Source organism: Patagioenas fasciata, chromosome Z (genome assembly GCF_037038585.1).
Source record: "Patagioenas fasciata isolate bPatFas1 chromosome Z, bPatFas1.hap1, whole genome shotgun sequence".
NCBI lineage: Eukaryota > Metazoa > Chordata > Aves > Columbiformes > Columbidae > Patagioenas > Patagioenas fasciata.
In genome coordinates, this window is record NC_092560.1 from 36,752,744 (window position 1) to 36,779,978 (window position 27,235).

A 27,235-nucleotide genomic window follows, 5' to 3' on the forward strand; every position below is an offset into this window, starting at 1 on the left:
ATAATCCCATATTAGAGTTTAGTCTATCAGCAAAACTGCTGAAATCAAGACACCACTCATGTGGTAACAAACTCTTCAGTATAGTACATCATCCATATAGATCTATTTTTCAATGTATCTCACTAGGTAAGAGACAAAACGTTGGACTCCTACTTCTCATGAAGAAAAATCTGAAATCTCAAGACATTTACTTGCCAAAACAAAATCTGTGGAAAGGAATTGTGGAAAAAAGGCTGGAGGAAGAAATTGTGACACACAGTCACAAAATTACTTTCCCATACACAGTAAATACACATACATTTATATTTGTCCTTCACCTGCACAAAATAAAATAGCTGCCATTCCTTGTTGTAGAAATCCTGCATCTTGTAAACGACATTGGCTTATTTGTCAGAGGAACTCCAAGTATGATGCTGACTTGGGTACAACTAGTATGGACTTTAAACAAAAGGCGCAAATGAAATACTCTTGATAATGTAATCAGGAAGGTGAAAAGTGATCAGAGTGTTAAACATGCAATCATAAGCTACAATTGACAAAATAATTATACTTTTTCTTCCTTCTGTGCTTCTCAGATTCATACACACACACACACAGAAAAAAAAAAAAAAAAACCAACAGAAAAGGGAAATATGCAAACTTTTAAATTTTGCGGGACAAAAAGCTGTAATGAATGTCTGTAAAATTATTCATCTGAAAGTCAATCAGGGACATGAAGGCCATGTTTTGTCATATACACCCTAGATAATTTAAAATATTCAAAGACTAAAATTTAGAATTAAAAAAATCCTAATTCTCACAGAGCTGGAAATTCACATGGCAAATCACACCATCTCGAACCTGCTTTTTCTCAGGAGTACCAAATGTCAGCGAATAAGGAAAAATGCTTTCAGAAAAGCTCCTATTTTAGGATCCTCCCAACTCCCTTCACACAGGAATGTATTATATTCCTCCTATGTTATGGTAAGTAACGGATGACCATGCATGCAGTTTTGGAAGATGCTGTTAAGCAGGCTACAAGGGAGAAAGACTACCTGAACTGCACCTCCCGTATCGCAGTTCCTGGCTGGTTGCACCCAGAAAGGCAAAACACATTTCTGCCCCTCTCTGGCTGCCACACAGAAGGCTCCTGCTTTTGCTTTTGCTTTCCTCAGCCAACTGACGATGACAGTATTTCACCATCCCCTCTCTGTGTCTCCCACCACTTCCTCACACTAATAAATGCACTGTTGGAGAACTTTCTCACAGTGCTTCCTCACAAAGCGCTTTTTCAACAGATTACACCAGCAATGGAAGTGTTGTGGACTATGGCAAAAGAGAAAAAACAAAACATTCAGAATTTATTTGCCTTCATCCCTGGGTTTATAGGCTTTATTTTATAAGATAATTGATTTTCATGCTGGATTCTTGCCTTCAGTATAACTCTCTTGAAATGTGTTGGGAGGGAAAACAAATTAATTCCATCTGGCTAGCAAGCATTTGAAAGAAATCACAATTTGTTACCTGTACACAAAGAAATATTGCTAAAATTGATTAACATATATCACTACACAATTTAAACATTATTTAAAGCTACTGTCTTTAGACAAGCTCCTTAAAAACCTTGAACTCTATAGACTATATGGGCACAGGGATCAACTATGTTGGTTATAATATTTTTCTACACAATAGCTGTTCCAAAGTTAGTTTACTTTTCTACTTCTGTACCGCACAGGACACTGCCTGCAAAAATTTGCCAAGGTGACAGAATTTTACATTTAGTTTGCACTTGAAGAAGTTGCTCTTTGCTGCAGTGTATTAAAGTCTGAGCTGCTTTGCAGTGAGGTTACTGAAGATAACTGTTGATAGAAGTGGAGTAGAAGTATATACTTTCAACTGAAATTCTGTAAAAAAGGACTATATGCAGCGTAAGATATATACTGAGTTACAAATAAGACAGTGTCTCAAAACATCACCAAGCAGAATCAAAAATTATCTGACACTGCCAAGGGGGCAAAACAGTAACACTGACAGAATAAATAGGAATGTGTTTTCCAGTCTTTTTTTTTTTTTTTTTTTTCCTGTAGGAGAAGAACATAGGAAAAGAACAAATCTGTGGAAACCAAAAAAATATTTCAAGGAAGATGGGAAGCATCCAATGAGTAAAGAGCAAAAAAAAAAAAACCGAGGAATTTGAAAATCCTGTGTTCAAACCCCATATTGCCCCCGATAGCCTGGGAATCCTGTCTGAAATGGCAGGAACCAGAGCCTCCAGACAGAGATGCTCTTGACTTGGACTGTGTATTTGGACAATGAAAAAAAGAGCTTTGCTTTCATCCAAAGTGTATAAAGTAACAATTGAAGGATAACATGAGCCTACAAGGTATTAAATGGGGGCTACACAGTAGAACTTCTACCAAGAAATGGTTGCCATAAGTTGATTAGGAGTCATTAAAGCTGCCCATTAACCTTTGCTGCATATTTAGACTGGACCTACATCACAATTTTTTACAGCTGACAAAATCTGGTTCCTAACCAGATGCAGACCCACTAGAATGGACATGTCCTGTTTGACCTAACTGGTGAAGCAACCAGCAGTTACCTGGGTGTTTGAACCCAGCACTCCACAAGTTAACAAGATAGATACACATATGCATTATATGCATTCTGAAAGTGAAGATGAACATCATTGGCCTGTTGTTGTTAAAAGTGAAAGGCTGAGGATTTGTAATCCTGAGAAATTACAGACCAAGAATGCCTGAACAAAAACACTAATCCATTAAACTGGAAAACAAACCAAATAACAACAAAAAAGAAGACAAGATTAGTGGCAAACTACTATAAAACATGCCTTTACACATTTAAACTTAATCCCATACTTTACTTTCATGCACAGATCATTGTTTTTGTTTTTGTTTTTTGGTTTTTTTTTTCTGCAGCTTTATTCAGCTTGTGTTGATTTAGGTGCCTAACACCCCTGCTGTAAAAAAAAGAGAAAAAAAAAGTAACATGGAGAACTGTAAAGAAAAGTCCAACTTCTTAAAGCTACTCAGGGAGAGGATTTTTTGTTATTAAAACTACAATCGACTAAATCCTTCATTCAAGTTGCAATCCTTCATTCAAGTCTCTTTTAAAGAGACAGCACATTAGCTGCTCCTGCCAAACTTCCATCGTGTCTTAACTACTGACACTTTCATTTCACTCAGAACATCCCATCACTATTACCATTATGTTTTAAACTGAGTGCCTTTGACATTGCTAGAATTTAATTGTGCTTCCAATTTATCCTTTCCTTGCCTACTTACAGGAGCTCCAGATGGATCTCCTTTGCTAGAAACAAGTCATTCACAGTTACAGAAAGTGTCCCTTTGTTTCCAGCTCTAACAGTATGTAGTCAAAAGTCCTCTACTTCAAAGCCCTGCCCAGAGCTGTACATACTTGCCCTAGACTGGACATACTTGCTGTTATCCCTTCCTGGATGATCATATTTTTCCCTTACTCTCTGCTTTCCTCTTTCAAGCTCTCACTTTGTCACATACTTCTCCCCTGCACAGGAGAAGATGGCAAGACACAGGTCTCCTTTTTGTCTCTCAAGAATTCAAAAAGAACTTTTCAAGGGAGCATCTGCTCAGGTATCCTTATTCTGTCTACCAAAAACATCTCACAATCTTGCCTTCCATCTTCTCGCCTTCTGTCTTCAGCAGTGATCATGCAGATGTAGAAGCTGCAGATGTGATGCTCCCATCCCTCACAGCTCCTCAGGGCGGCAGAGTTTGCTTTTGCCAAGTCACCCGTTGGGTCAGGGCCATTTCCTGTGCATCCTTTGGAACATCCCTTCCATCCTAGCTACAATGCAATTTTTCACCAGCATAGAGAATAACCTCTACTAGCTGTAAATACACATGCAAAGACATTTTCTGATATGAAGACTAAAATTTCTGTCAAGGCTTCTAAATCATCCAAATGACAGTGCTTGTCAGTTTAATGACTATTTCTAAAACTATATTTGGTAAAATAAATTATTATTTAATTACATATTCCATAGGTTCTAGTAGAAAAGTTTACTTTAAATATTATTTTTCTCAAGAAGAGTTTGTTTATGTATGTATACATACATATGTGTATGTATATAAATATATTATACAATAGATTAACTTATGTGATCTATAATCAAAGGCAACTAATTGAGTTTGTTCATCACTTGAGTGTGTATATCCTTCTAAAGCTTTAAAATAAAAGTTTTGATGTTTTTTTTTTCTGTAACTGCATTTCAGGAACACTTTTACAATATTGCTATAGAAACTCTGTAGCCAATCCAATGGCATGCACTAGCAAAACAACCTGTTATGCTTGGTGTTCCATCGATTACTTAAATCGCTCACTGAGTACACACATAGTGAAAGAAAAGTCAGCTGCATGAAGGTCATAAACCATGTGAACACCGAAAGATTTTATAATTATCTGTATTGGACAGAAGTTGAAGGATTTCAGCTCTTCTACAATGCCAGAATTTGTCTAGCTAAAAAATGAACATTAATGAGCTAATAACACATGGCAATACTGTAACATTTTGCAAAGAGATTTATGGAGGCTGACCATTTAAAAAAAAAAAAAAAAGTTAGACAAAGGCTGTCAAGTAGATTAACATGGGATTTAACGTGGGATCTCTTTGGGTCCGTAGTTGCCAGGACCACAATTTGGTATCTTTTGTAGGCACATCGTCTCAACAATCACTACCTCAAGATCTCCAATCTTCAATATAGTCTGGAGGCATTCACTGAGTGTAGATTCAGGAAAGTGAGAACTGCATGAGTTATTGTCATGATAATTTCTTTCAAACACCTAAGATCCTCCATATGTCTCTCATTCAAATAATGTTGAGAACTAACCACATTTAACTGATCACATCTGAAAGATTTACAACAGAAAACATGGCTACAGGCATTCAAGGAGAAACTCTACAAAAACCACACATTACCATGTTGAAAGCACTTTTATTGCTGGGTGATTTCAAAATTTAGAGAACATTATGGTATTCATGTGTATGAAATCATTAAACATTAAAAAAGGTTTCTAAAAGCTATTCCTTCCCTTCAGTTTAGACAAAACCTTCAACATATGTGCTCCATGATGATCACATTATTCATTCTTTGGAAATTTGTGTCAAAGAATGCAACATATCTTGAACATTTAGTAGCTAAAGAACTTTTGATAATGAGTGAACAGAAAGGGTATGTATAAACAATGTGGCTTTTTGAGTTCAGCAACAGTTCGTATGACTACATACAACAGAAAAATTGTACTGAAGAAAAACCAATAATAATTAAAAATACGCAAGGCATAATGGTATACAGGAAGCCCCAAGAAAGCTTGTGTTTATCTTAAAATATGTCTGGTGTCAAGGCAGCACTTCAGGCAATGGCACTCAGCTGCTCAGCACTACAGGGTAACACAGAAGGAAGAAGGAACAGCACTGTCTTCAATGCCTTCATCACTGTGTGAGAAACACAAATCTGGTGACTCACACTCCTCCATTCCAGGATGGAGTGCACTGCAAATCAATGCAGCAGTAACCTGTTCCCTACGCAGCCTCAGAAGATTACATCCCAGTTGTGAACTTCCTACAACAGCAAAACTAAGAACCCTTAAAAAAAATAATAAGACTTTCTCCAGAAACTACAGAAGCTGTATTCTTAGGAAAATGTGCATATAGATTAAATTAAAGAAAAAAAAAGAAGAGGGTTTTCAAACAGAGATTTGACGAAGAGAATGCAGCTGAGAAGCCTCTTTACACATATTTCTTTATTTAAGCAAGCCGAGGAAAATACATCTACTTTTCTGAGACTTCAGAAAAAAAAAAGGTCAAAAATGACTAGAAGAAATGTACTTCCTCCTCAATAACCTCAAAAAGTTATTACTGCTTCATGCACTGAAAGTGACATCTCTTCTTTCTAGGTATGTTCAAACGACTGAATGAAACTTTAAGAGCCCACCTCATTCCTTTAATATGTTTTCCTTGCACATTTATTTCATTAAGAAGTCTCTTTTCTTTTTATAGACAGATCGTAGATTTTATGAAAACAGATTCATTTAACACACAGCAATTTGTTATGGTTCTGTAGGCTTTTATGTCACTTCTAAAGCAGAGACAAGAGCCACAGCAAAAATTTTGCTGCAAAAGCACACAAGGTGGCAACAGGACATAAACAGGCAAAGCTACAGAAAGGGACAAAGGACAGAGGGAATGTGAGCATTGAGCAAGAAGGGAATTTCATGGCAGAAAATAAGCCACTATATTCAGTATGTGACATACATTTAATTGAACTTTAAATTGAAGACACTTCCCACGAAGTAGGCTAAAGATGTAAAATGTAGGAATGAACACTGTTCTTCCTCTATACATAAAGCAAACAGAGTAAGACAGGAGAAAAGACAAACTTTCCCTGGGTGAGGACCGACTGCACTTAACCAAACCCTGTTGTAAAGTTTCCTGCTACCCACAGACTTTTGTGTTAGCCAAAAGCAGAACACAAATAAGCCTCTGCACCCTATGCCAAATTCAAGGGCTGCACCTCTCCTGCAAACCAAAGGTTTCCTGTTACAACTATAAGAAAAGCATATAAAAAGGTAAGGATTTTGATCTGAGAAAAGAGAGAAGGTGGACTGCTTCCAGCTCAGCTCACACCACCTGTCATGGACAGTAGCTTTAATGCCTGCATGTGCTATGGCCACCTAGAGCTTCCTCAAGACTTTTATGGCTCGTCTCACCATTTAAATGCTAAAGGGGCACTGAAAATGGATTTTTTCATACCTAAGTAGGTAGCAGCATGTACCACAGGTCACCGCAAGGAGACTCCAGAAGCACCTTTAGGTCTACAACTTACATTAATTTATTTACTTAGAAAAAGCTGAGTTCTGCAAAAGTTGATATTTCTCTTCAAAGAAAGCTCCCAGAGCTGGCAGGAGCAGGTTGCTTGTATGCAGCGAAGACTGAACTGTTCATTGCATATTAATATGTTGCACGACTGGTGCCAACTTCGAGACACAGGTATGCTCTAAACTCCTTAAAGAACATAGGTACACATGACATATAACACACACTACTTATTACTGAAGTTGAAAAGCTCTGAAGAAGCATTAACACTGCATATAATACTTGCATTTGTAGGAATTACATTTGAAAAAAAAAACACGTAGAAATAGGTAAATTCAAATAAATGCAACAATGGACATTTTCCTGAGGTGAAATCTGATATAAGTGTCTGAATGGCTCTCTTTCTTTCCATGAGTATTGTTGCTGGCCTAGAATATACCACCTACAAAATGGTATATCATTTATTAGCATTTCAAAACAAGTCCACACTAGAGACAATGGCTAATGTATTTCACATAGCCATGCATCAGTGTTTTTATTAAATACACATTGACATGAATTTAATGAAACTAATTTAAAAGTCTGTTGCTAAATTTGAAAGGAGGTTTTTATATTACACTTGCATCATTTTTTAAACAGTAACTCATTCATTGTCAGCTAAAAAAAATGATCCCATACTACCATATAAACAATTACCTTTGACTTTACTGAAGTCTGAAAAAAGATAGCTCTGCTTTCGGTGTACAAAGGCTTTAGCACTGATTCAAAGACCACCTGAATATAATGGAAACCCCTGTCTGCTCTTCTGCTTAGTTTCATTTAGCTGGGAAAAATATACAACCCAAACCATTACCACTTACAAAACCAAGTTTTCCCACACTGTCCACCTCAAACCACCAAACATTGAATAGCCAGTAGCTCTGCTCTCTAAGAAGGGCAGGAAAGTGAAAAAAGACAGAATCATCACAACAAAATGACAGAACTACTGCAAAAATCCAAAGCACTCTTCCCTCTCTCTGCAGACCCACTATCCATGCAGACCATATCAGTGAGGACAGACCTTCCCTGCTGACCAATGGATGAGCACATCAGTGTCTGGAACCCAGAAGAGCAAGCAATCATCTACTATTTTAGATTAAATACAGGGAAAAGGTTTCCCAGATAGCCTTGGAATAGCAACAATGAACTCACATCCTCAAACATGTCAGACCCAAGATGAACACATCAACTTGCCTATATGCCAAGTCTGACTTTATGTTAAATAAAAGCTACTTAAATACCTAATCAGGTAACACAAACATGAGGATGACAGCTCCTTAGTACTAAAGTGAGAAAGTTAAAACTCCTTAGAAAAACAGGTTCTGTACATTTTTTCCCATTTGTAATCAGAACGTTTCCTACTACTAAACAAGTACTTCTCCTGATGTAGCATTTGCTATAATGTACGTTTACTAGGAGCTACAACCAAAGTCATCTGCGAAGTATTCTGCACTCACTAGCATGCACCAGTGACTAAAAACCTTCTTATAGCAGTGCTCAGATGTTTTTCCCTGCTCTTTTCCTCCCCTCCTGAATCCTCCAAGCCTTTCACTGCCTCCTCATAGCCAAATTCTGCTCTCCACACTGGTAGCACTGGCAAAAGACACATACAGGAACTGCCCACAAGGTTTCCAGCTGCCAGCAAGCAAGGCCTAGTTCACATGTTTTGTTATTGTATGCTGGATGACCTCTGCAATTAAAGTTAAACCAGATCCCTAATGAAACAGGTGCAGAAGGGCCTACAAAACCAAGCACAGACTGTCAGCTCAAGGTGCAAGGAGAACAGCCTCAGAGACTCATGCTAATCAGAGCATGCCAACACTAGTATGTTCTAGCTCATTCCTGGCTTCCATCTGTGCCTTATCTTTCCCTCTTCTTTTTTAAGAACAACAAAGAAACAAAATGAAACAAAGAATCGAAACAGTGTAACTTCTACAATGCTTTGCATACACAGTGATGGAAGACTTTGTGCTGTTGTCCTTGTCAAGTAGCTAGTAGTCCGCAGAAACATGGCCCCCTCCTCTGAGACATAACGGGTGGCAGATATCAGACTATGTAATTAAATCACATGCACAGGTGATACTGTACCTACTACAAAAGTCATTTAAGAAAATGTCAGGGGAAAAAAAATCATGGCCTTGGATAAAGGCTTCATCATCTTTGGAAATCACTGTCATTTCATAGTAGTTACAAGTCTCATAGCAGATGACTTGTTAGCAAGTTTCTTCATCAAGCTCATTCAGCCTGCCAGTAAGAAGCAAACTCAGTCCAGCAAGCCAGGACTGCTGGCTTTACAAAACAGAAATCTGAAAGCTGAAGGACACATCCAGCCAGCATCAGAACTTTTAATTTTACATTTTGGTTTATCAATCCAGTCTGCATGATACAGTAATGTCTTTCCTAAATCATGTATTTTCAAGAGGTGGTTTCCACCATACCTATGCCACCTGCTCTTGAGAGACCTTTATCTCTTGAAACAAATACATTTATGCAAGCCTTGTTTTCATCAGATTTTCTGACCTATCCAAAAATCTCTTTTAAAAATCTGTATTTTTTATACATATATTTTTTAGATATTTCAAGGAAATTACCTCAAACTGTCAGCTTCAAAAGTACTGGTATGCTCTCCTACCATTATATATATATGTATATATATATATCTATACATACATACATGTGCGACTATACACATATACATAGACACTTCTTCGACTTTTGGTTCCTTAAAAAATTAGTTGGAGTCTTTCAATTCAATTCTTCATGAATTAAAACACTCAAACAGTACACAGAGGATCTTTATTTTTTCCAAAGTAGGTATGAAGTCATGGCTTGAAAAGATCTGTGCTACACAATCAACATAGTTCAAACAGAGACATCAGCTCTGCCAGCAGACTCCAGTATTCATTCAGTATTTGTCCTGGCTACAACAGCTGTAGAGCAAAACTGGAAACTACTGCATGTTTGTCCTCCACCTTTGTTCACCTCTGGATTGAAGTAACTGACTTTAAGAAGAATGTCCATCATTCAAGGATAGTCCTTTGAGCTCTTTTGAGGGTTTCTGATTATTTACATGTTTATTTGCAGTAATTTCACAACGAACAACATCAAAAAAGAAAATGGCAAATCACAGAGTATAAAGCTGAAAGACCAAAAGGCAACTTTCCTCTAAGACTTTCCTCTGAATTGCTTCTTTTAGTTGGAATGAAAGCTCTCAACATTTAACATCATGTACGATTAAGCTCTTTGTGAGATTAAATCCTTCTTATTTTTTCTTCTAGGAGGTACAAGTAGACTTGGAGCGATGGCTAGCATTTTCCAAATGGGATGTGATGATGCAATACAGCACATTCCTACTACCACAGCATCTGCCCTTGCTATAGGGGGTCACTGTACTAACCAGGTATGTCTCCTTTACACAGGAAAAGGCAATTTTTACCTGATGCTTCAACATCATATTTATGACAGCACAGTTTCACAATAGCAACAGGATTAAGCGTGTGACTACAGCACTAGTAAACTTTAACACAAGTGAAATATTCCGCTAGCTCAATAGGCGAAAATGGCCAAAGATGACACTGACTTAGTAGTACTAACCAACTACAAAATGATGATGAACCTATTGTGTGATGAAGCCTTAAAACTGGTAAATGTAATCCTGGGCTGCAGTAGTGAAGCTGAACATTGAGTACCACTGTAGAAGTTGCAGATGAGTTCCCATACTTAGTACTGTACCTAACCCTGATCACCCATTTAAAAAGAAAAAAAAAAAAAAAAAAAGAGAGACTGAGGTAAGGAAAAGCAAAAGGAAGCAAAAGGAAGAGTGATTGTGATTATGATTAAGAGAACAAGAGGAACAAAAAGCACGGATCCTTGTAACTCACTAAATAAGAGTTCTGTAGCATTTATCAATATGTATGTGTAAGTACAAGGGATAAAACAGGAGCTTGCCAAAGTAAATAACATCAACTCATAGAAGAACAAATGGCTGCACATTTGCCTCAAAGTTAAAAGTGCAAGTGAAGAAGCTACTTATTGCAGCAATTTCATTTCTGTAACTGTATTCCAGTGGCATAAAACAGGTAAAATGGAAAACCCCATTATTTTAGATGGACATCAATATATTTGTAAAAGGAATGGTGGGAAGTGAGGAAGGTTTCTTAAATACCTCCTTCGATTATGTGAATGAATGCAAATATCAACCTGTTCAATACAGTAGTGTTGCTGTTTTATTATCTGTATTGATGAACAGATGCCAAAAACTCTACTGGACATCTCTCATTACTACGTATTGATCCCCAGTGAACAAAGAATCATAATTATTCTATAAAACACATACACATTTTCCTGAAACTGTTTAAAAAATAACAGAGATACACTGTGTGAGTCTATTCTTGAACTAGTCATTAAAGCCCCTCTTACCACATAGCTGAAGTATTTAATCCCGCAACTAGTTTTGTTACCTACCTGCATGACCAGAATGGATGTGACAAGGATGAAAAGCTACTTCATTTGTACTAGGTAGTCTACAGAGAAAGATGCATTTTGAGCAAGCTGATTATTATAATCATGGCTAAACAGAAACAACAACAAAAAAATCAACAAGAAAAGCACAAATCCCTTCCTCCCACAACCCAGGGCATTGCATTTTATTTTCTTTCGAGTCTGCAAGAACACCAAGTGTATCTATACTACAGGAAACACAGACATTACAACTGGTGAAACCATCAGCTGGTTAATTTTTATTGGCAACTCCACAGATTCATGGCAGAACCTCCAAATAAATCTTTTCAAAGTCATTTTCCAAGGAAAACAGGAGGTCTCCAAATAACGTCTAGCAGTGGAAAATTAACAGTTAATTTATTTACTAAAATTATGAGTTTAGTACTACCAAACATTCTAATTAGCAAAAGCAAAATTCTTCTAAACTGAGATGAGCAGAAAGCTCCTGCAGTTCTAGACTTACCTGCAGGAATGCTACCACTGGTGTATTTTTCAGACACTAAATCAGGTATCACCAACATTCAGAAATACGAAAAATTTGAGAGTTCCCATTTAATCAAGTCAATAACAAACATCCACTCAAGAACATATTTTAACACGGTTGTTCCAAGGGCCTCAGTTAGATTTTTCCCTTCTGAATTAACAAACTTTTCTCAGAGTTTTATCAACAAAGTACACAGCTAATGGAAATCCTATTCAGATCAATGTGGGAGCATCAGTGCTTTCACATCCCTCAATGCACCAGCAAAACCCAGTCAGTAGGTGAATACTATAGAAGGTAACTGGCTTGTTTAACAGGAACAAAACAATATTAACACTGGATTCTGCTATGGGGGTGAGGTTCCTACAATCCTGGATAGGTCAAGGCACAAAATTTTTATAACCAACACCAGACACAGCTGGCAACAAGCTAAATTACATAAATTTAATGGCCTTCACGGTTATCCATCACTCAAAGTGGATCAAAAAGGCAAAAGGCAATACCTGGCATTATTCTTAAAAACATACATACACCCACACACACACAGATAGATACACATCTGCACGTACACAGAACATCAGCACCATCTCCTATTTTAAGGCAAAAAAAGAAGTCTTACTTGTGAAGATGCAGCTCCCAGTCATGAGCAGCTGATCTGTAGTAACTGTTTTCTAACATGCCAAACTCAATGAATACATGTCGGTCTGCTATTCCAACTTACCTTCTTCCAGCTGCTTCTTCTCCTGCTTCTAGAATCATGTGCAGCTAAAACAGTAAAGCCACTGCTGTTCAAACTGTTTTTTCCAGTGATGAGCTAGGAAGCTCAGGCTGGGCTGGGATAATTCATAAGCACACTGAATAAAGACCTTACTCATTCAAGGCTCTCTGTTCCATAAAGACCAAAGGTCTCTTATATTTCTCTCCCATAACAAGAGTTGTCACTTTCAAGCATACATGCCAACAGCATAGCATGATAACAGTTTAAGAATGGAGTCTGAAGGTAGGTTTATTCTTGGGTTTAGTACAGTAAAAAATGAGGCTAACTGATTTGGAAGAGGGAAGTGAGCACCAGCTTACCATGGCCAGGATGGAGGAATGCCCAATGCATAGTTTCAGTCCAGAATTCTTTCTTGAAGATACAAACAATAATTTTTGCAAAGATATAATAGATACAGTCTACAACTCTAAGCAAACCTCAAGCATCAAATGCCACAAAAGAAGTATATATACACATTTAGATGACTCTCTTGGGTACACGAATACTTCACTTCCCAAAATTACTACAGCCAAATATTAATAAAAAATACTTTTTATAGTTTGACAATATTGTTATTACAGTCAGCTACCTCAGTTAGGCGCAATTATTTCCCTCACCACATGAAGAAAAGTACGTTCAAACACAAAAATTTGGAGTGGAAGAAAAGAAGAATCCAAACTACTAGCATCTACCTTCATTCATTCTAGCAGGATAGATTTAGACCGAACAAATTATTTTAAAACAACTATTAAGAACGTCAACAGTAGATAACAATTTTTTTTCATTTGTTGAGTTAAGCACTTCCCTTTGTCATCAGCTACATCCATTCTAGTTAAATTCCACTATCTCCGGAACTGAGACTCAGGCACTTCAGAAAATTTTGCCCAAAACCAATAAAAAGTGACAGAAAAAGGCACTGTGTTTTATACTGATCAACAATAGGAGGCAGTGCAATTCAGGTAGGATACGATCTGGTCCATAAGAGAGTCCCCTTTGGTGATGAAAAGTTATTATAATAATAGGTGTACTATAGCTGGAAAGAAAAAGCTTTCAGGAAAATGGAAAGCTGAAAAGCTATGCTAAATTGAAGCTGGAAGCCAAAATACACGTATGAACAGAAGAGAAAGTCACAGATATAACTATGAAGAGAAATCAAAAGTAAGCTGAGAGCTAAATTCTTAAGCTTTACAGTAGAGAGACTGCAATAAAAACCTAGAAGCACAACTTAAAAGCTCCAAAGGACCTTCACTTATGCCCCTGGGAACTTGGTTATCAACTAGGTACAAGCTTTAAATCTATACATATATACATAAAAATGCACATTTCTGTGCACACAGATTTCCAGTGTAAGCCTGATGTTGTAAAGGCCACATACACTTACTGCATCGCAACCACATATAAAACTAAAGAAATACTGCATCTCTTTAGTACATCTGCTTCCAGGCCATCAGTAGCTCATTCACACATGTTAGACTCAGAAAGGGCCCCATGAACAAACACCTCCTTGATACCAGGGATACTTCCAAGACCCAAAATAAAAATACTTCATCACTACTAAAAAAAAAAAATCCAGTCAGTACCTCAGGTTTTAGTCTTCAATATTCTAACTGCATGGTTAAACCAGCGCATTCCAGAAGATTAACTTTATACTGTTGGGGTTTTTTTTTAATTTTTAAATGTTTACAAAGGTTAGTTTACTAAAGGTAAAACTTCAACTAATGTGGAAAATAACTGCGGAAAGAAAATGTGTCTGAAAAACACTAAATACAAAATAAACGAAAAGGTAACCTCCCCTTTCCTAGGTCCATTTCAAGACTAAAGCATACATAAAACAGCATTCAAGAAGCCTGTGTCAGTTACCAGGCTGCTTATCCTTCTCTAGAATTTCCTAAAATTATACCTCTAGTTTAAGTCAGTTTCGGTTTCCTAAAGTATATGTATGCTTCAAAAGAATTATTAAAAGCAGGCCAAAAAAACTTTTCCTTAGTGTGATACCCAGGAGGCCAAAAATATTGCAGCCAGGGTAGAACCACACATTTACTTGCTGCCCAGTTCCAAATAGGTACTAAAGAGTAACCAACCTGTGTGCTAACCTTAAGCTTAAATCATTAGCCAGCACTGGTCAGATGGAATAAACTCTGCAAAGCATAGCAGTTCTTGCTATGCTTTAAATAATGTACATATTTTTTGAACATTTCATGTTATATAATGAAATCAAATAACTAAATAAAAGCATATTTTAGAGAATACATTACAGCAGCATATACTGACAATGACTTAATATGTATTTTTCCACATGAGAACTGAAAATAAATGAAAACCAGTAGTGAGAACTACAGAACAAAGTCTGAAGACCTAAAATGACCCAGCTACACTTTATACCTGTTTGCCTACTTTCAGAAAACTCACAAGAAACATACAGAACTAGGAGAGCAGCTTGAAAGCTTATTCTTCTAAAAAAAAAAAAGAAACATATCCCACTTTTGATACCTAATGAAATACCACAGTAAATACAAGTACATTTAATTAGCACTTATTTCAAATAATATCCATAACTCTCTTTGTTTACAACTTCCAGCTTCTCTCTTTACGAGCATTTTCTGCTTCAGCAGAAGCTCGTCTTTTGATGAGATCAAAAGACATGAAGCTTGGAAGTGAAACTCAGGAATAAAAGTTATCTCAGGGAGATATTCTAAGTCAGGACAAGAAGATATACAAAGAACAGTCCAGAAAAAGTAATAAAATGCAGCAACTCTGGGGGCTGAGAGGGAGCAGGAGGAAACAACCTGTGGACTATCAATGTTTCTAACAAGACTGCACATACTTTGAGCAACTCTATACTGTTTGATTTACCTGGTAATCTGCATCTAACAGCCTTCAAAAAGGCTTAACCAGGACAGCTTAACAAAATGCTCTGTCAAAGTATAACCAATAACCACAATCAAGTAAGTACCTGTGAAAGGGAAATTTATTTCAGAACACCTAGGAAAGACAAAATTTTGAAAATATAGATAATTCTGGGAATACCTATATAAACTAATGTTTCTTATGTTCGGTTTACTTGATTTTAAGGTAAAGTACAGAAAACTATTTCAGGGTAAAAATCAAAAACATCAGAGTTTCATTGTGCTTTGTTTTGTGGATTCACTTAAAGCACTGAATCCACTGTTGACCCCAAAGCAGATGAGTTCTTCATCTCTAAGTCTCTTTTTAAAAATCAAGATTATTCCTTGTATGATGTGACAGGCACTGTCAAGAGTGATGCTGTGATGGGTTTCAATGAGATGACTCTTACAACAGTTGTGCCACAATTGCATTGTCTCATGTCAAACACTATTTTTAAGTACACTTGAGCAGCTAGCCTTCCACACCAGACTTCTATGGAAATATCACCTCCAATATATCAATTGTGCAAAAGTCTTAATGTCCACATAGGTGGAGAGATGGTTCAGGGAACCCATATAAAGAACTAATTTTTAATAACGTAAGAACTTTTCCTGATGTGTTTCTTTTGCTCATCTGTGGGATGCTTTGGTAATTCAAACAAGAGCTTATTCTTAATGAGGAAAACCTTTGAAATATTTCCTTTAAGGACATACAAATGTTCAAAACAGACTAGAAAGCTGCTAGCTAGCCCACATAGCCCTGCACATAAATAGTTGCTGGCATCTTAGAAGTACATTAAGAGGAAGGTGTATGCACATTTCTGTCACACCATGGACGTGAAAACGCATCCCCGGAGTCCTCCAGTACACTAGCAACTCAGCAACAGCAGTCAGAACTACACAGCTGTCAAACTCCAAAAAGCCACAAGCAGTATTCATTCTTGGGGCACAGCAGGAAAGACAGGACACCCCATCTGCAAACAAGCCAGAAAACTCAGAGAATCTAGCTCTCAACCAGGCAGAGAAACAGTCCCTTTAAGCTCTTGGCTCCATCACATGGTGAACCGCAGCCATGGATCTGTGTGTGCTGGCGCAGACCTCCACGGTACCTATGGGAATACCATCAGAATCCTTCACAATAAAGACATCTAAGAAACGTATCTCCAGGGACCACTGTTTTTTCACCATGTACTTCCTCAATTCTCAGCCAAGCTGATCTTGCATGATCGAGAAGGGGCAAGAAGACACGGAGTCCCCAGCGTATGTGAACACAAGGCAGTCCCTCCAAATTCCCCAGGTAGAAGAGCAAATGAATGACAGGAGGTTACTTACAAAGCCAAAGAAAGAGCAGGGAGTCTGTGAAGCACAACAGGGGCAGGCAGCTCAGATAAGGACCAGCCAGAGTCACACAGGGGAAGAGTAACGACCCAAATTTAGCACCATGGTTACCGCAATAGGATATGCATTTAATGATTTGCATTTTATTTGGTATTGTGTACACAAAGAAACAGTATATTACAATGCTATGGGAATATAACTGACTTTTGTAACCAGGTGAGATTCACAACAAAGTAAAAAAGTTTAATAACGACCTTTCACACTTCTGTAATCAGATAGCTATTAATAACAAATAGTTAAGAGAGCACATACACAATCCTGTATCGGTAATTGGACATTTTTGCAAACAGTCCTGAGGCCTCTGTGATCATTCCATTCCTCTCTGTATACCCACAGAGACCTCTGCTATAATCTTAATTATCCAGTCTTCCATGAGTTTCTATTCTAGGGTCACTGACAGCTCATCCTGTGTTTTTTTTTAAAATGACAGCTGCATTCATGTAACTACTGAATGAAACTGCCCAAAACCAACATCTTAAGTTAGAGTGGGTACCACTGCTTCAAGACTGATCAATCTGGTACCCAAATGAGTAAAATACCATCTTATCATCATCAAAGGCAAATAAACCTCTAACACTTCTGTTTGGTGAAGTATTCAACTCAAACCTGAGCTGTGATCCACTAACATCTTCACCAAGGAGAGACAATAGTAATGAGCGTGTATTCTAGCATTGTCATAGAACTTTGTAAAAGGAAAGAAACAATGGGAAAACAGACACAATCATTAATGTGGACTGCTTGTATGTACAAAGTACAATATGTTCTTCAAGCATCAATGTATGCATTACCAAAAGATCAAAAGTATAAAGGGTGTTTTCTATGAAAGCATTTGATTGTATGCGTGTAGTTTTTAAGTTTAAAGTGAATGTAGTGTGCATTGGACTTGATGATCCTTATGGATCCCTTCTAACTTGAGATATTCCATGACTCTATGATATTTTCTTCCACAGAACAGGAAAAAAGGGCTACAAAAATAAAAGCTTTCAAAATTAATATTAGAATAAATGTCCCTAATACGCTGACAAATGATCTTTCACTCTTTTTATACTGGATTTGTTGTTTTTAATTTTCTTAAGAAAAACCTTCTCCAATAGTATTTATACCCTGAAAATGTTTGACTTTTCCTTGAATTGTTATAGCCGCTTAATCACAGAATCACAGAATCGACTGGGTTGGAAAAGACCTCAGAGACCATCAAGTCCAATCTGTGGTCCAACTCCAGTCCATTTACTAGATCATGGCACTAAGTGCCATGTCCAATCTCAGTTTAAAAATCTCCAGGGATGATGAGTCCACCACCTCCTTGGGCAGGCCTTTCCAATGCCTGACCACTCTCTCTGGAAATAATTTCTTTCTAATATCCAGCCTAAATTTCCCCTGGCAGAGTTTAAGCCCATGTCCCCTTGTCCTATTGCTAACTGCCTGGGAGAAGAGACCAACCCCCACCTGGCTATAACTTCCCTTCAGGTAGTTATAGAGAGTGATGAGGTCACCTCTAAGCCTCCTCTTCTCCAGACTAAACAACCCCAGCTCCCTCAGCCTCTCCCCATAGGTCTTGTGTTCAAGTCCCTTCACCAGTCTTGTTGCTCTTCTCTGGACCTGCTCCAGCACTTCAATATCTTTCCCGAAGTGAGGGGCCCAGAACTGAACACAATATTCCAGGTGTGGCCTCACCAATGCAGAGTACAGGGGAAGGATCACTTCTCTTGTCCTGCTGACCACGCTATTTTTGATACAGGACAGGATACCACTGGCCTTCTTGGCCACCTGGGCACACTGTTGGCTCATGTTGAGCTTCCTGTCAATTAGTACCCCCAGGTCCCTTTCTGCCTCACTGCTCTCCAGCCACTCTGTGCCCAGCCTGTAGCACTGCAGGGGGTTGTTGTGGCCAAAGTGCAGGACCCGGCACTTGGCCTTGTTGAACTTCATCCCATTGGAATCAGCCCATTTTTCCAGTCTATCCAGATCCCTCTGCAGAGCCCTCCTGCCTTCCAGCAGGTCGACACTCCCTCCTAACTTGGTGTCATCAGCAAATTTGCTGATGATGGTCTCAGTCCCCTCATCTAAATCATCAATAAAGATGTTAAACAGGACTGGACCCAACACTGACCCCTGGGGGACACCACTAGTGACTGGACACCAGCTAGATGTAGCCCCATTCACCAGCACTCTCTAGGCCCGGCCCTCCAGCCAGTTCTTAACCCAGCAGAGAGTGCAATTGTCCAAGCCATGGGCTACCAGCTTATGCAGGAGTATACTACGGGAGATAGTGTCAAAGGCTCCGCTGAAGTCTAGATCCATTCATTGCATTTTATTTTGTCCTTTTGTAGAACTACACTCTCTGATCTGCTATAAATTTAGGTTACAAATTACCAAATGGTCTTCTGAAATCAGAAATATCATTTTAAAAAGGTGGTGGGAGGTAAGGGATAAAGCCACCAGCCTTTATTTTCCAAATGGAAATTTCCCTCTGTTGTCAAGTCCCTCCTAAATAGCAAAGCGATGAAAAACACAGCATCTCAGTTTTTAAACTATATTTTTTTCCAAAGAATAAAACAAGTATGAGTCACTAAAATCAAGCTAATCTCAGCATTCATTTAAAGAAAAACATTTCAAAGCTTCAAAATTAGTGGAAGAGAGAGTGCTAGCTTGAAATATGGATTCTGAAAGCACAAAAGCAAAAGACCCTTTTTAATCTCGACAGTTACTGATTTGGGGAAGCAGATGTTGCTAACACCTAACAAAAATAAAAATACTTTTTACAGAGGTATTTTAGACAAAATTGTCAAGTTCATTACACCTTAATCATTACAGCATCATCAAAACTGGAGGATAAATTAAGATATAGTTGATAAATAAAATACATCCTTCTGGGTCCCTTCCAACTTCGGGCATTCTACAGTTCTACGAAATACATCAGAACAAGGGTGGATCTTCTGTAGAAAGAAAATGATCCATCCAAAATACAATGCTTCTAGCAGATACTTCCTCGAACTGTTGCTTCCAGCCAGTTCAAACATAAGGTGCTGCCAAGAAGGGCAGTTTGACGCTATCCTGTCCCTTCATTCTTGGCTGAACACGACCACCCCTTCTCTCTTCTAATGCTTTTAAGCTTTGCCACGAGAATGGATTCAGCTGAAGAAAAGACTTCTGGTCAGGTTCAGGTTTCAAGTGGATCCCGCCTCTGCTTCAGCTCACCACTGGGTTGCACAAGTCCTGCAGAACAGGACAGAAACTGAAAGGAGCAACCACCCTTCAGTGAAAGCCCCTATTTATGTCAGCTTAGAGCAACTGCCAAATTGCAGCCTGAGGGCAGGTTTTTGTATCCTCCCTTTTGCACAAGTGCCCTAAAAAACCTGTTATTAGATTCACTCTCTTCAGCAACGCAATGACTAATTCTTTATTTAAAGTGGAGGAACTCGATCAGCAGAGGGAGAGACTCATCACCTCAGCCATAACCCATTTGCTTTGTGGGAGATCCAACCTTTAGCCCTGGCTTCAAGTCTGGCAGAATGAGAATTAAATTCTAGAAAGCGTTCAAAATAAGAGCGGCTCATTGCAGGCTCGTATACCTCTCTTTTTTTTTATGCATTCTGTCAAAAAAAGAAAAAAAGATACTATCGCCCAAAAAAGTTGAAGTTGTAGCCCTCTCCTTGCCAGCAAGCATATTATACATATAAGTTAGCACAGCATATTAGCTAATTCTAAACAGCAGTAGAATAAACAGGCAACCAGTCTTACCTACACCAGTGGAGCCACACAGCGCAGATCAAGAGTTTTAGGTCTTCTCTTGAAATCTTTGATTTCTTTCATCCTCACCAAAAAGAAACTTTCCATTGCAGTCAGAAATCTAGTAAATAATGCTGCAAGAGTGATTCAACTTTTGTTTGAAGTTTATATTACTCTTCAGCCACGCATATTAAATACAAACTATGCGTCTTCCCAAAAGCAATGAAGTTCATAAAGATCTTGCAGCTAAAAAGGTCTTGGTTTAATACTTACATACAAGAAGAGAACTTCAGTACAAAAGTGCAACTGGCTATGCAGAAAGTCCTGTCCCTTATCTGAGGTTTTGCACATGTGTATCTGAGGAAGTAATTCCCCTTCTAGCATACAAAAAGTGCTTCTGATCTAGAGTAGGAATGAGAAAGCACACAGCAAGAGTTCCAGTGCCCAAGGAAAAAAGGCACCCTTGCCATCACCTGATTTACCAACCCACAACATGCCAATCTGTGCAGGTGCAGCATCAGATTGCTTGAAATAGCCAGCTTCATAACACAAATTATGGCGAAGCACAAATGCGACTTCCATCTCTCTGGACACTCTATTTCACTCCTTTCCTTCTACACAAATTTAATGCTGGGATAGCATCCTAAGCAGTTTTTTCTTAATCATATGCATGTTCTGGAGTATCTCCTGAGGCTGACTGACATCAAAGATTCTTCTAACAGATGGAAAGACTGGTCAGAAATCAGCAGCTGTTAGTGCAATGCCAAACACATATTTTCTTTTTCTATATCTTAATGTATAAGCCTGGGACCTTCAAGAGCACTGACAATGAAGACTGGTGCCACTGTATTCCAGATCCCCTAAAAAGATACATTTTTTCCAAAAAGTTTTTGTTTCAAGGCACCAATCCTACCATGAAAAGCTGAGCATCTGAGTAGTCATATAACTTGGTTTCCAAAAAGGAAGAAAGTAACCATATTTTTCCATTTTATACCACTTATGCTTCGTGCTTGGAGTCAAAATTTCCTGCCATTCAACATCAAAAAAAACTACAACCAGAGTGATAATGTTATCTACCATCAGTTTTCTTCCCTTCTTCAGATTCCCTACTAAGAAGACAAACCAGAAAAACTAAAGCAAAACCCCTTCCAAGAGACCACTGTCAAGGCAGAATGACAACTCTGTTGTCTGATACAGATCAGCAGGCATCACATGTCCAAAAGGATTTGAAACCGACTTTGTGCAGACACGTCCCAAACACATCAGTGCCAGATTAAGATGCCAACATAGCACAGGGTTTAGAAGTCTGATTAAGAACCACTAGTCCTACATCGATATCCATCTGAACAATCTATGTTTTCCCTGCTCAACCAGTACAATAGGTGCACTATTTTACAGTGGTATTTGCATTTATTGGAAGTCTCTAAAAGCACTTTCCTATTGTATGTTAAAGGATAGAATTTCCACCTTTAAGATTTCTACCCAGTTAGCATCCATTGTTCAAAATTTACTTTCATTCATCTATTTACAATGCTGTAGCCTAACAAACCCATTTGTTAAATTACCACCTTTCCCCAGGCCATCCAGAAAAACACTAATCCATAAAACTGACTATTTTCTTGTCTTTTTAATAGCACATAACCTCTTTCAGTGGTGCATTTAAATAATTTTTCTTGCTTAACAAGGGAGTTCCACAATGGCAAGCATATATTAATATTATAGAACGGGTCAATATAACTAAAATCATATTCATCATTTTAGCTGTCACCCTTTACCCTTTCTGGTAGTTGCACATTTAGCCTATTTTTGCCTACAAAAATAGCCTTGCCACTAACCACAATATTTCCAGAGAAATAGGGCTGAATTTTAGCTACAGAATTGCAAATAAACTTTTTGGGTACTGAAACACATTTTTGTTAGCATTTTGTTAGAAAACGCTACTACTGAATGAAGTGATTTGCTCCTGAAGTGACTTCAGCATAGGAAGATTTGTTACACTGCATGTGTCCTTAATACATTTTAACACTGTTTTACACTAAGAAAAATACTGTTAGAAAGTGTATCGTATACACAGTCAGTATAACAAATTTCATTTCTGTACAAGGCAAAAACAAAAACAAAACAAAAAAATCACAATACCAACTTATTTCTGCTTTCACCAGTTATAAACTCCATTAAAATACATCTGAACAAGTAAGTAAATGCAGGCAATTCTTCTTCAAATACTAAAACATATTCAAAGAACCTATGACACCAAACAAACAAATATGCCTCATTCTTCTCCGAAAACAAGTTCATAAAGAGATCCAACCTGAACAGCATACATCAAATACAGCAGCATCCTGTCAAGCAACCTATAGCAGAGCAATACTTGAAACATAGCTGCAGTAATTGTTAACAATGAAAACTGAAAGACACAAGTAGACTAAATATGCTCACAGCAGCATTACATGAATGTTTTCCTCTGCTTTTTCCTTAGAGTCTGCAGTTTACATTGTGATGCATGCATTAAAACATAATTATGGTGGAAAGAGAATGCGGATACAGCTACTTACAAATGTAAAACTCTGTAAACAAACAGCACATTGCAATTTACACTGTCACTTACCTCATACGACCAAACACACTGTGTTCCTCCAAACCTTCGGACACATCTGCCAACCTCCACATCCTCATGAGTGGTGTACATTTCTCGAAGGCATTCACCTATATGTGGCACCATCCTCCTGAGAACCTCCCGGCTGAAGATCATTCCCGGTCCTCCCATGCAGAAATTCTCTCCAGGCTCCAGGCCAAGTTTTCCAAGTTCTTCAATATTACCCAGACCAGTCTGTCCCAAATACAGAGGTTTACTGCTGTTCAGTGAGCGAAGAAACTCCTCAAGTTTTTCACCTGAAAAAAAATTTACTGTTATTTCTCTGCTTAGTCTGCCAGCCATCTCTTTTCTTGTACCTCAAGCTTTTTTAAAAAGTATAAAAGGCACCTGAGACTGTCACAGGAGATCATTTCCAAAGCAGTATCCCAGTATTCATGCCTCACTGAAAATATCCCTGGACAAATCTATCTTTCACACATGTCAGGTATTATTGTAACAGGATTCACTTTTGAAAAGACAAGAGCAAATCTAAATTAAACAAGATCTTTGATTACAAAGTAACTGTTGCAACAAGGTAAAACTCAGTCTCCTTCTAAAGCAATTCCAGTGCTACAATGTCTACACACTTTTTCTTCGAACCCCTTACCTATTTCTTTTAAGAAATTGTGAATCTATATTTATTTGAAATTAAGAGTTTGTGGATAGGTTCAACTTGGAACCTTGGAAGCAGTTAAAGACTGGATCTTTACAACTCTAAAACGAGCCCAAAGAAATCAGTGACTTCTACACCTGCAACCAAATATATGTACATATATAAATATGCACCCGTGAGAGTATTTCACAGATGAATGATAGCTGACAAGCAAGCAGCCTGTTAAAAGACTCTAACAAAATCAAGAGACAAAGTTTACAGTTACCTCCAGTTAACTTTCAGCACTGCAAGCGACCATGCTCACAAACTAGGCTTATGCTTACAACTTCAGCTCCTCTTTCCTAAGAGCAAGACACTGCAGGAGCAACAGCAGCAACAGAGACCAAAAGGAACATCCCTTTCTAATAGTGCGACAAAACTCGCAGGGAAAGAGGGCCAGTGCTTTACAGAGATACACGCTGCAAAGGAGACCAGCAGAACTTGTGCTGAAAACACCGTTTCCGAGGACTACCGGACTTCGGGCTGAGCCGCAGCCGCGACGAGGGCTGTCCAGCCGGAGCGGGACTCAGCTGTCAGCGCTCCCCGCCGCTCCCGCTCGCCCCTCGCACACGGCTGGCGGGACGAGGCGGCACCGCCACCCTTAGGCTGCGCAGCAGAGCACGGCCGGGCGCAGGGCCGGCACCGCCCCGCCGCTCCCCTGCCCACGCCCAGACCCGCTGCCAGCCGGGCTGGACCCTCTGGGCCGGTCCACAGCAGAGGCTTGCCTAGAGAGCCGTGCCCCAGCAAGCGTGGGGGCCGCAGCATCGGGATCCCACCCCCACGCAGGGACCGTTCACCGTGCCCGGCGCGGTCCAACCCGCCGCCTAAGCCCCCCGACACACACCGACGCCGCGGCCGCCCAGAGCCCGGCCCCACGGGGGCACCTCGGGGTTCCCACCGGGTCCTCAGTGTCCGGATCGCACCCCACTTCCCGCATATGGGGGCTGTAAGCAAAGGCCGCCGGGGCGCGGGGTGGATCGAGGTATCCCTTGCGCTCCCTCTCCCGGGCGGGAACCTACTCTACGCATCCGCCGTGGGACCCCGCCAGGCCCCCAGGCCACTACTGCACTGCTCGCCTCCCTCTTTCTCCTTCCCTCTCTCTCCATCCCGCCGGCGGGGCGCGCCTCGGTCACCTTTAATGTAGACGTCGTCGTCCGCCCGCATGAACCACTCGTATTTGTCCAGGTAGTGATCGTGCATGTACTTGATCATCATGAAGGACTTCTTCTGCGGCGGGTAGGAGTCGTCCACACCGGGCAGGGCGACGACGGGCAACGGGGGCAGCCCCGGGGGTGCGGCGGAGCCCTGGCTGGAGAAGAACTCCACGCGGCCGGGCACCGAGGGCGCCCACGTCCGCTGCGCCGCCACGGCCCGGCTGCCCAGGTACTTCTGGGCCGTCATCACCCCCACGTAGAGGAAGTTGCGGGGCTTGGCACAGCCGGGGGCGCCCCCCCAGTCCCCGCTCCCGTTGTGGCTGACGCCGGTCCGGCCGCTCCGCTTCTCGCCGCCTTCCTCCTCCTCCTCCGGCTCGCCTTCCCCGCCAGCGGCGGGGCTGGAAACCGTGCCCTCCGCCGCAGGCAGCTCCCAGGGGCTGCTCCTGAAACTCGTGCCGTCCAGCACCGCCGCTGCCTCCGGCGGCGCTTGCTGCCCGGCCGCCGCGCCCCCGGCCGCCCCCGGCCCCGCCGAGCGGCCGTAGTAGGAGCAGAGGCTGGCGCCGCGCCTCTTCTTCTCGCTCAGCTCTGCCACTTTGGGGGCGATGAGCCAGGAGGCGGCGGTGAAGCCCAGCACCAAGCCCAGCACCACGCTCAGCCAGGGTCTTCGGGACCGCGCTGCCATGGCGCGGGCGGGGCGGCTTCCGCAGCGTCGCTGCCCCCGCCGCCTCTCTCTGGAGCAGACCCCCGTCCCGCGGCGGCCACGGGCGCAGCGACTCCCGGCGCTCCTCCCTGCCCCGCCGCGGCGGCCCGGGCGGCTGTGCTGCTCCCCAGTCAAACTTCTCTGGGCGGGAGGGCGGCGGCGAGGACAGCTGAGCACTAGCAGCGGCCCCTCCGCTCCCTGGCACCTTGTCACCGCGGTGGCTGGTCCCTCCCCGCCCCTCCCACCGCTCAGCCTCCTCCACGCGGCGGCAGCCGCCCCGCTGCGCGCTTGCCGCTCAGCTGGCTTCCTCCGCAGCTTCCGAGCGCCGCACGCCGGAGGGCGCCGGTGCCCGAGCCACGCCGGGGAAGTGGCGGCCGCCGCTGCCGCTCCGGAAGGAAACGATTTTTTTAAGTGCCGCTCGCGGCTTTGCCGCGCCGTGGCCGCGCCGCCCTCCGGCGCGGGGGCCGGGGCCGCCGCCTGACGAGCGGTGGGGCGAGTCTGCCCTCGGCTGTGACCCCTGGCCACGGCCGCGCACCGGTGCGCCTCGCTCCCCCCGCCGCGCTGGGAGAACCCGGGGGCTCATCTGCGGCCGCAGCTTCACATCGCTCGAGGGCGGCCACGGGAGGCGGGATAGGACTGTCCTGCCCTGGGTTCTCAATCAAAGGGTGGTCATGGAAAGGCAGGTCAGGGGGTGCAGTTTCAGCAGGAGCGAAGCTACCTCCTCTGCCCCTGCTCTGCCATCTGGCCCTCATCCCCAAAGAGTTAACAACTTTCTAGCCAGCAACTGTACCCTTCCCTGAAGATGTCTTTTCCAGTGGCGCAGATTCCCACAGCCAGAGTATATCATGATTATCATGAGCTTCGAGATGCTGGAGCAGAGCCTCCTCATGACCTCAGGGTGACTACATTGTCCACAGCCCAGGATGACTGACAACAGGAATCAAATGTTCAGGCCTCTGTGCCTGTAAAGACATCTTTAATTCAGAATTTTAAGATCTCCCTAATATTCTCCATATTTATATGCATCCCTAACTTCATTGTGCAAAATGCTCAACTCCAGCAAAAGCCATAAATTGTTCCTGACATCCATTTGTCATTTCACTGAAATACATCCAAGTTACTGAAGATCCAGTAGCATATGTTTAATCATTAGTCTGCAAAACCACACATTTTTGTACCTAAGTCTATGGGATTGTCTGTCACTTCACGTGGCTTCATCAATTGTCAGATACATATGTCAGGGCAAGAGGAAGAGTATGGAAGCTGTTACTGCATGATGTTAGCAAAAGTGAGGGAATAGTCATGAGAGAAAAAATTCAAGTCTTTTTCCAAAAAAGACAGAAATTATTTCACCCACCTAATGAAATAAAAAGCTTACTCTGCATAGCCTTTAGCTATGAAGAGGTCACTTACTGGAGTGATTTTCTGTTTTTCCTTCTGCCTCCTCCATAG

The 27,235-nt window shown here is 40.9% G+C and overlaps 1 protein-coding gene across 1 annotated transcript in view; it reads right to left on the reverse strand.

Moving 5' to 3' along the window:
* Positions 1-25,882, reverse strand: part of CHSY3 (chondroitin sulfate synthase 3) — a 161,029-nt gene extending 135,147 nt beyond the window's left edge. The window contains exons 1-2 of the mRNA XM_065860823.2: positions 25,063-25,882; positions 23,251-23,534 (exon numbers count right to left, since the gene is read on the reverse strand). Of these exons, the coding sequence (XP_065716895.1) occupies positions 23,251-23,534; positions 25,063-25,765 (987 nt within the window). The 5' untranslated portion in view covers positions 25,766-25,882. The remainder of the gene's footprint in view (positions 1-23,250; positions 23,535-25,062) is intronic.
* Between the last annotated feature and the right edge of the window lie 1,353 nt (positions 25,883-27,235).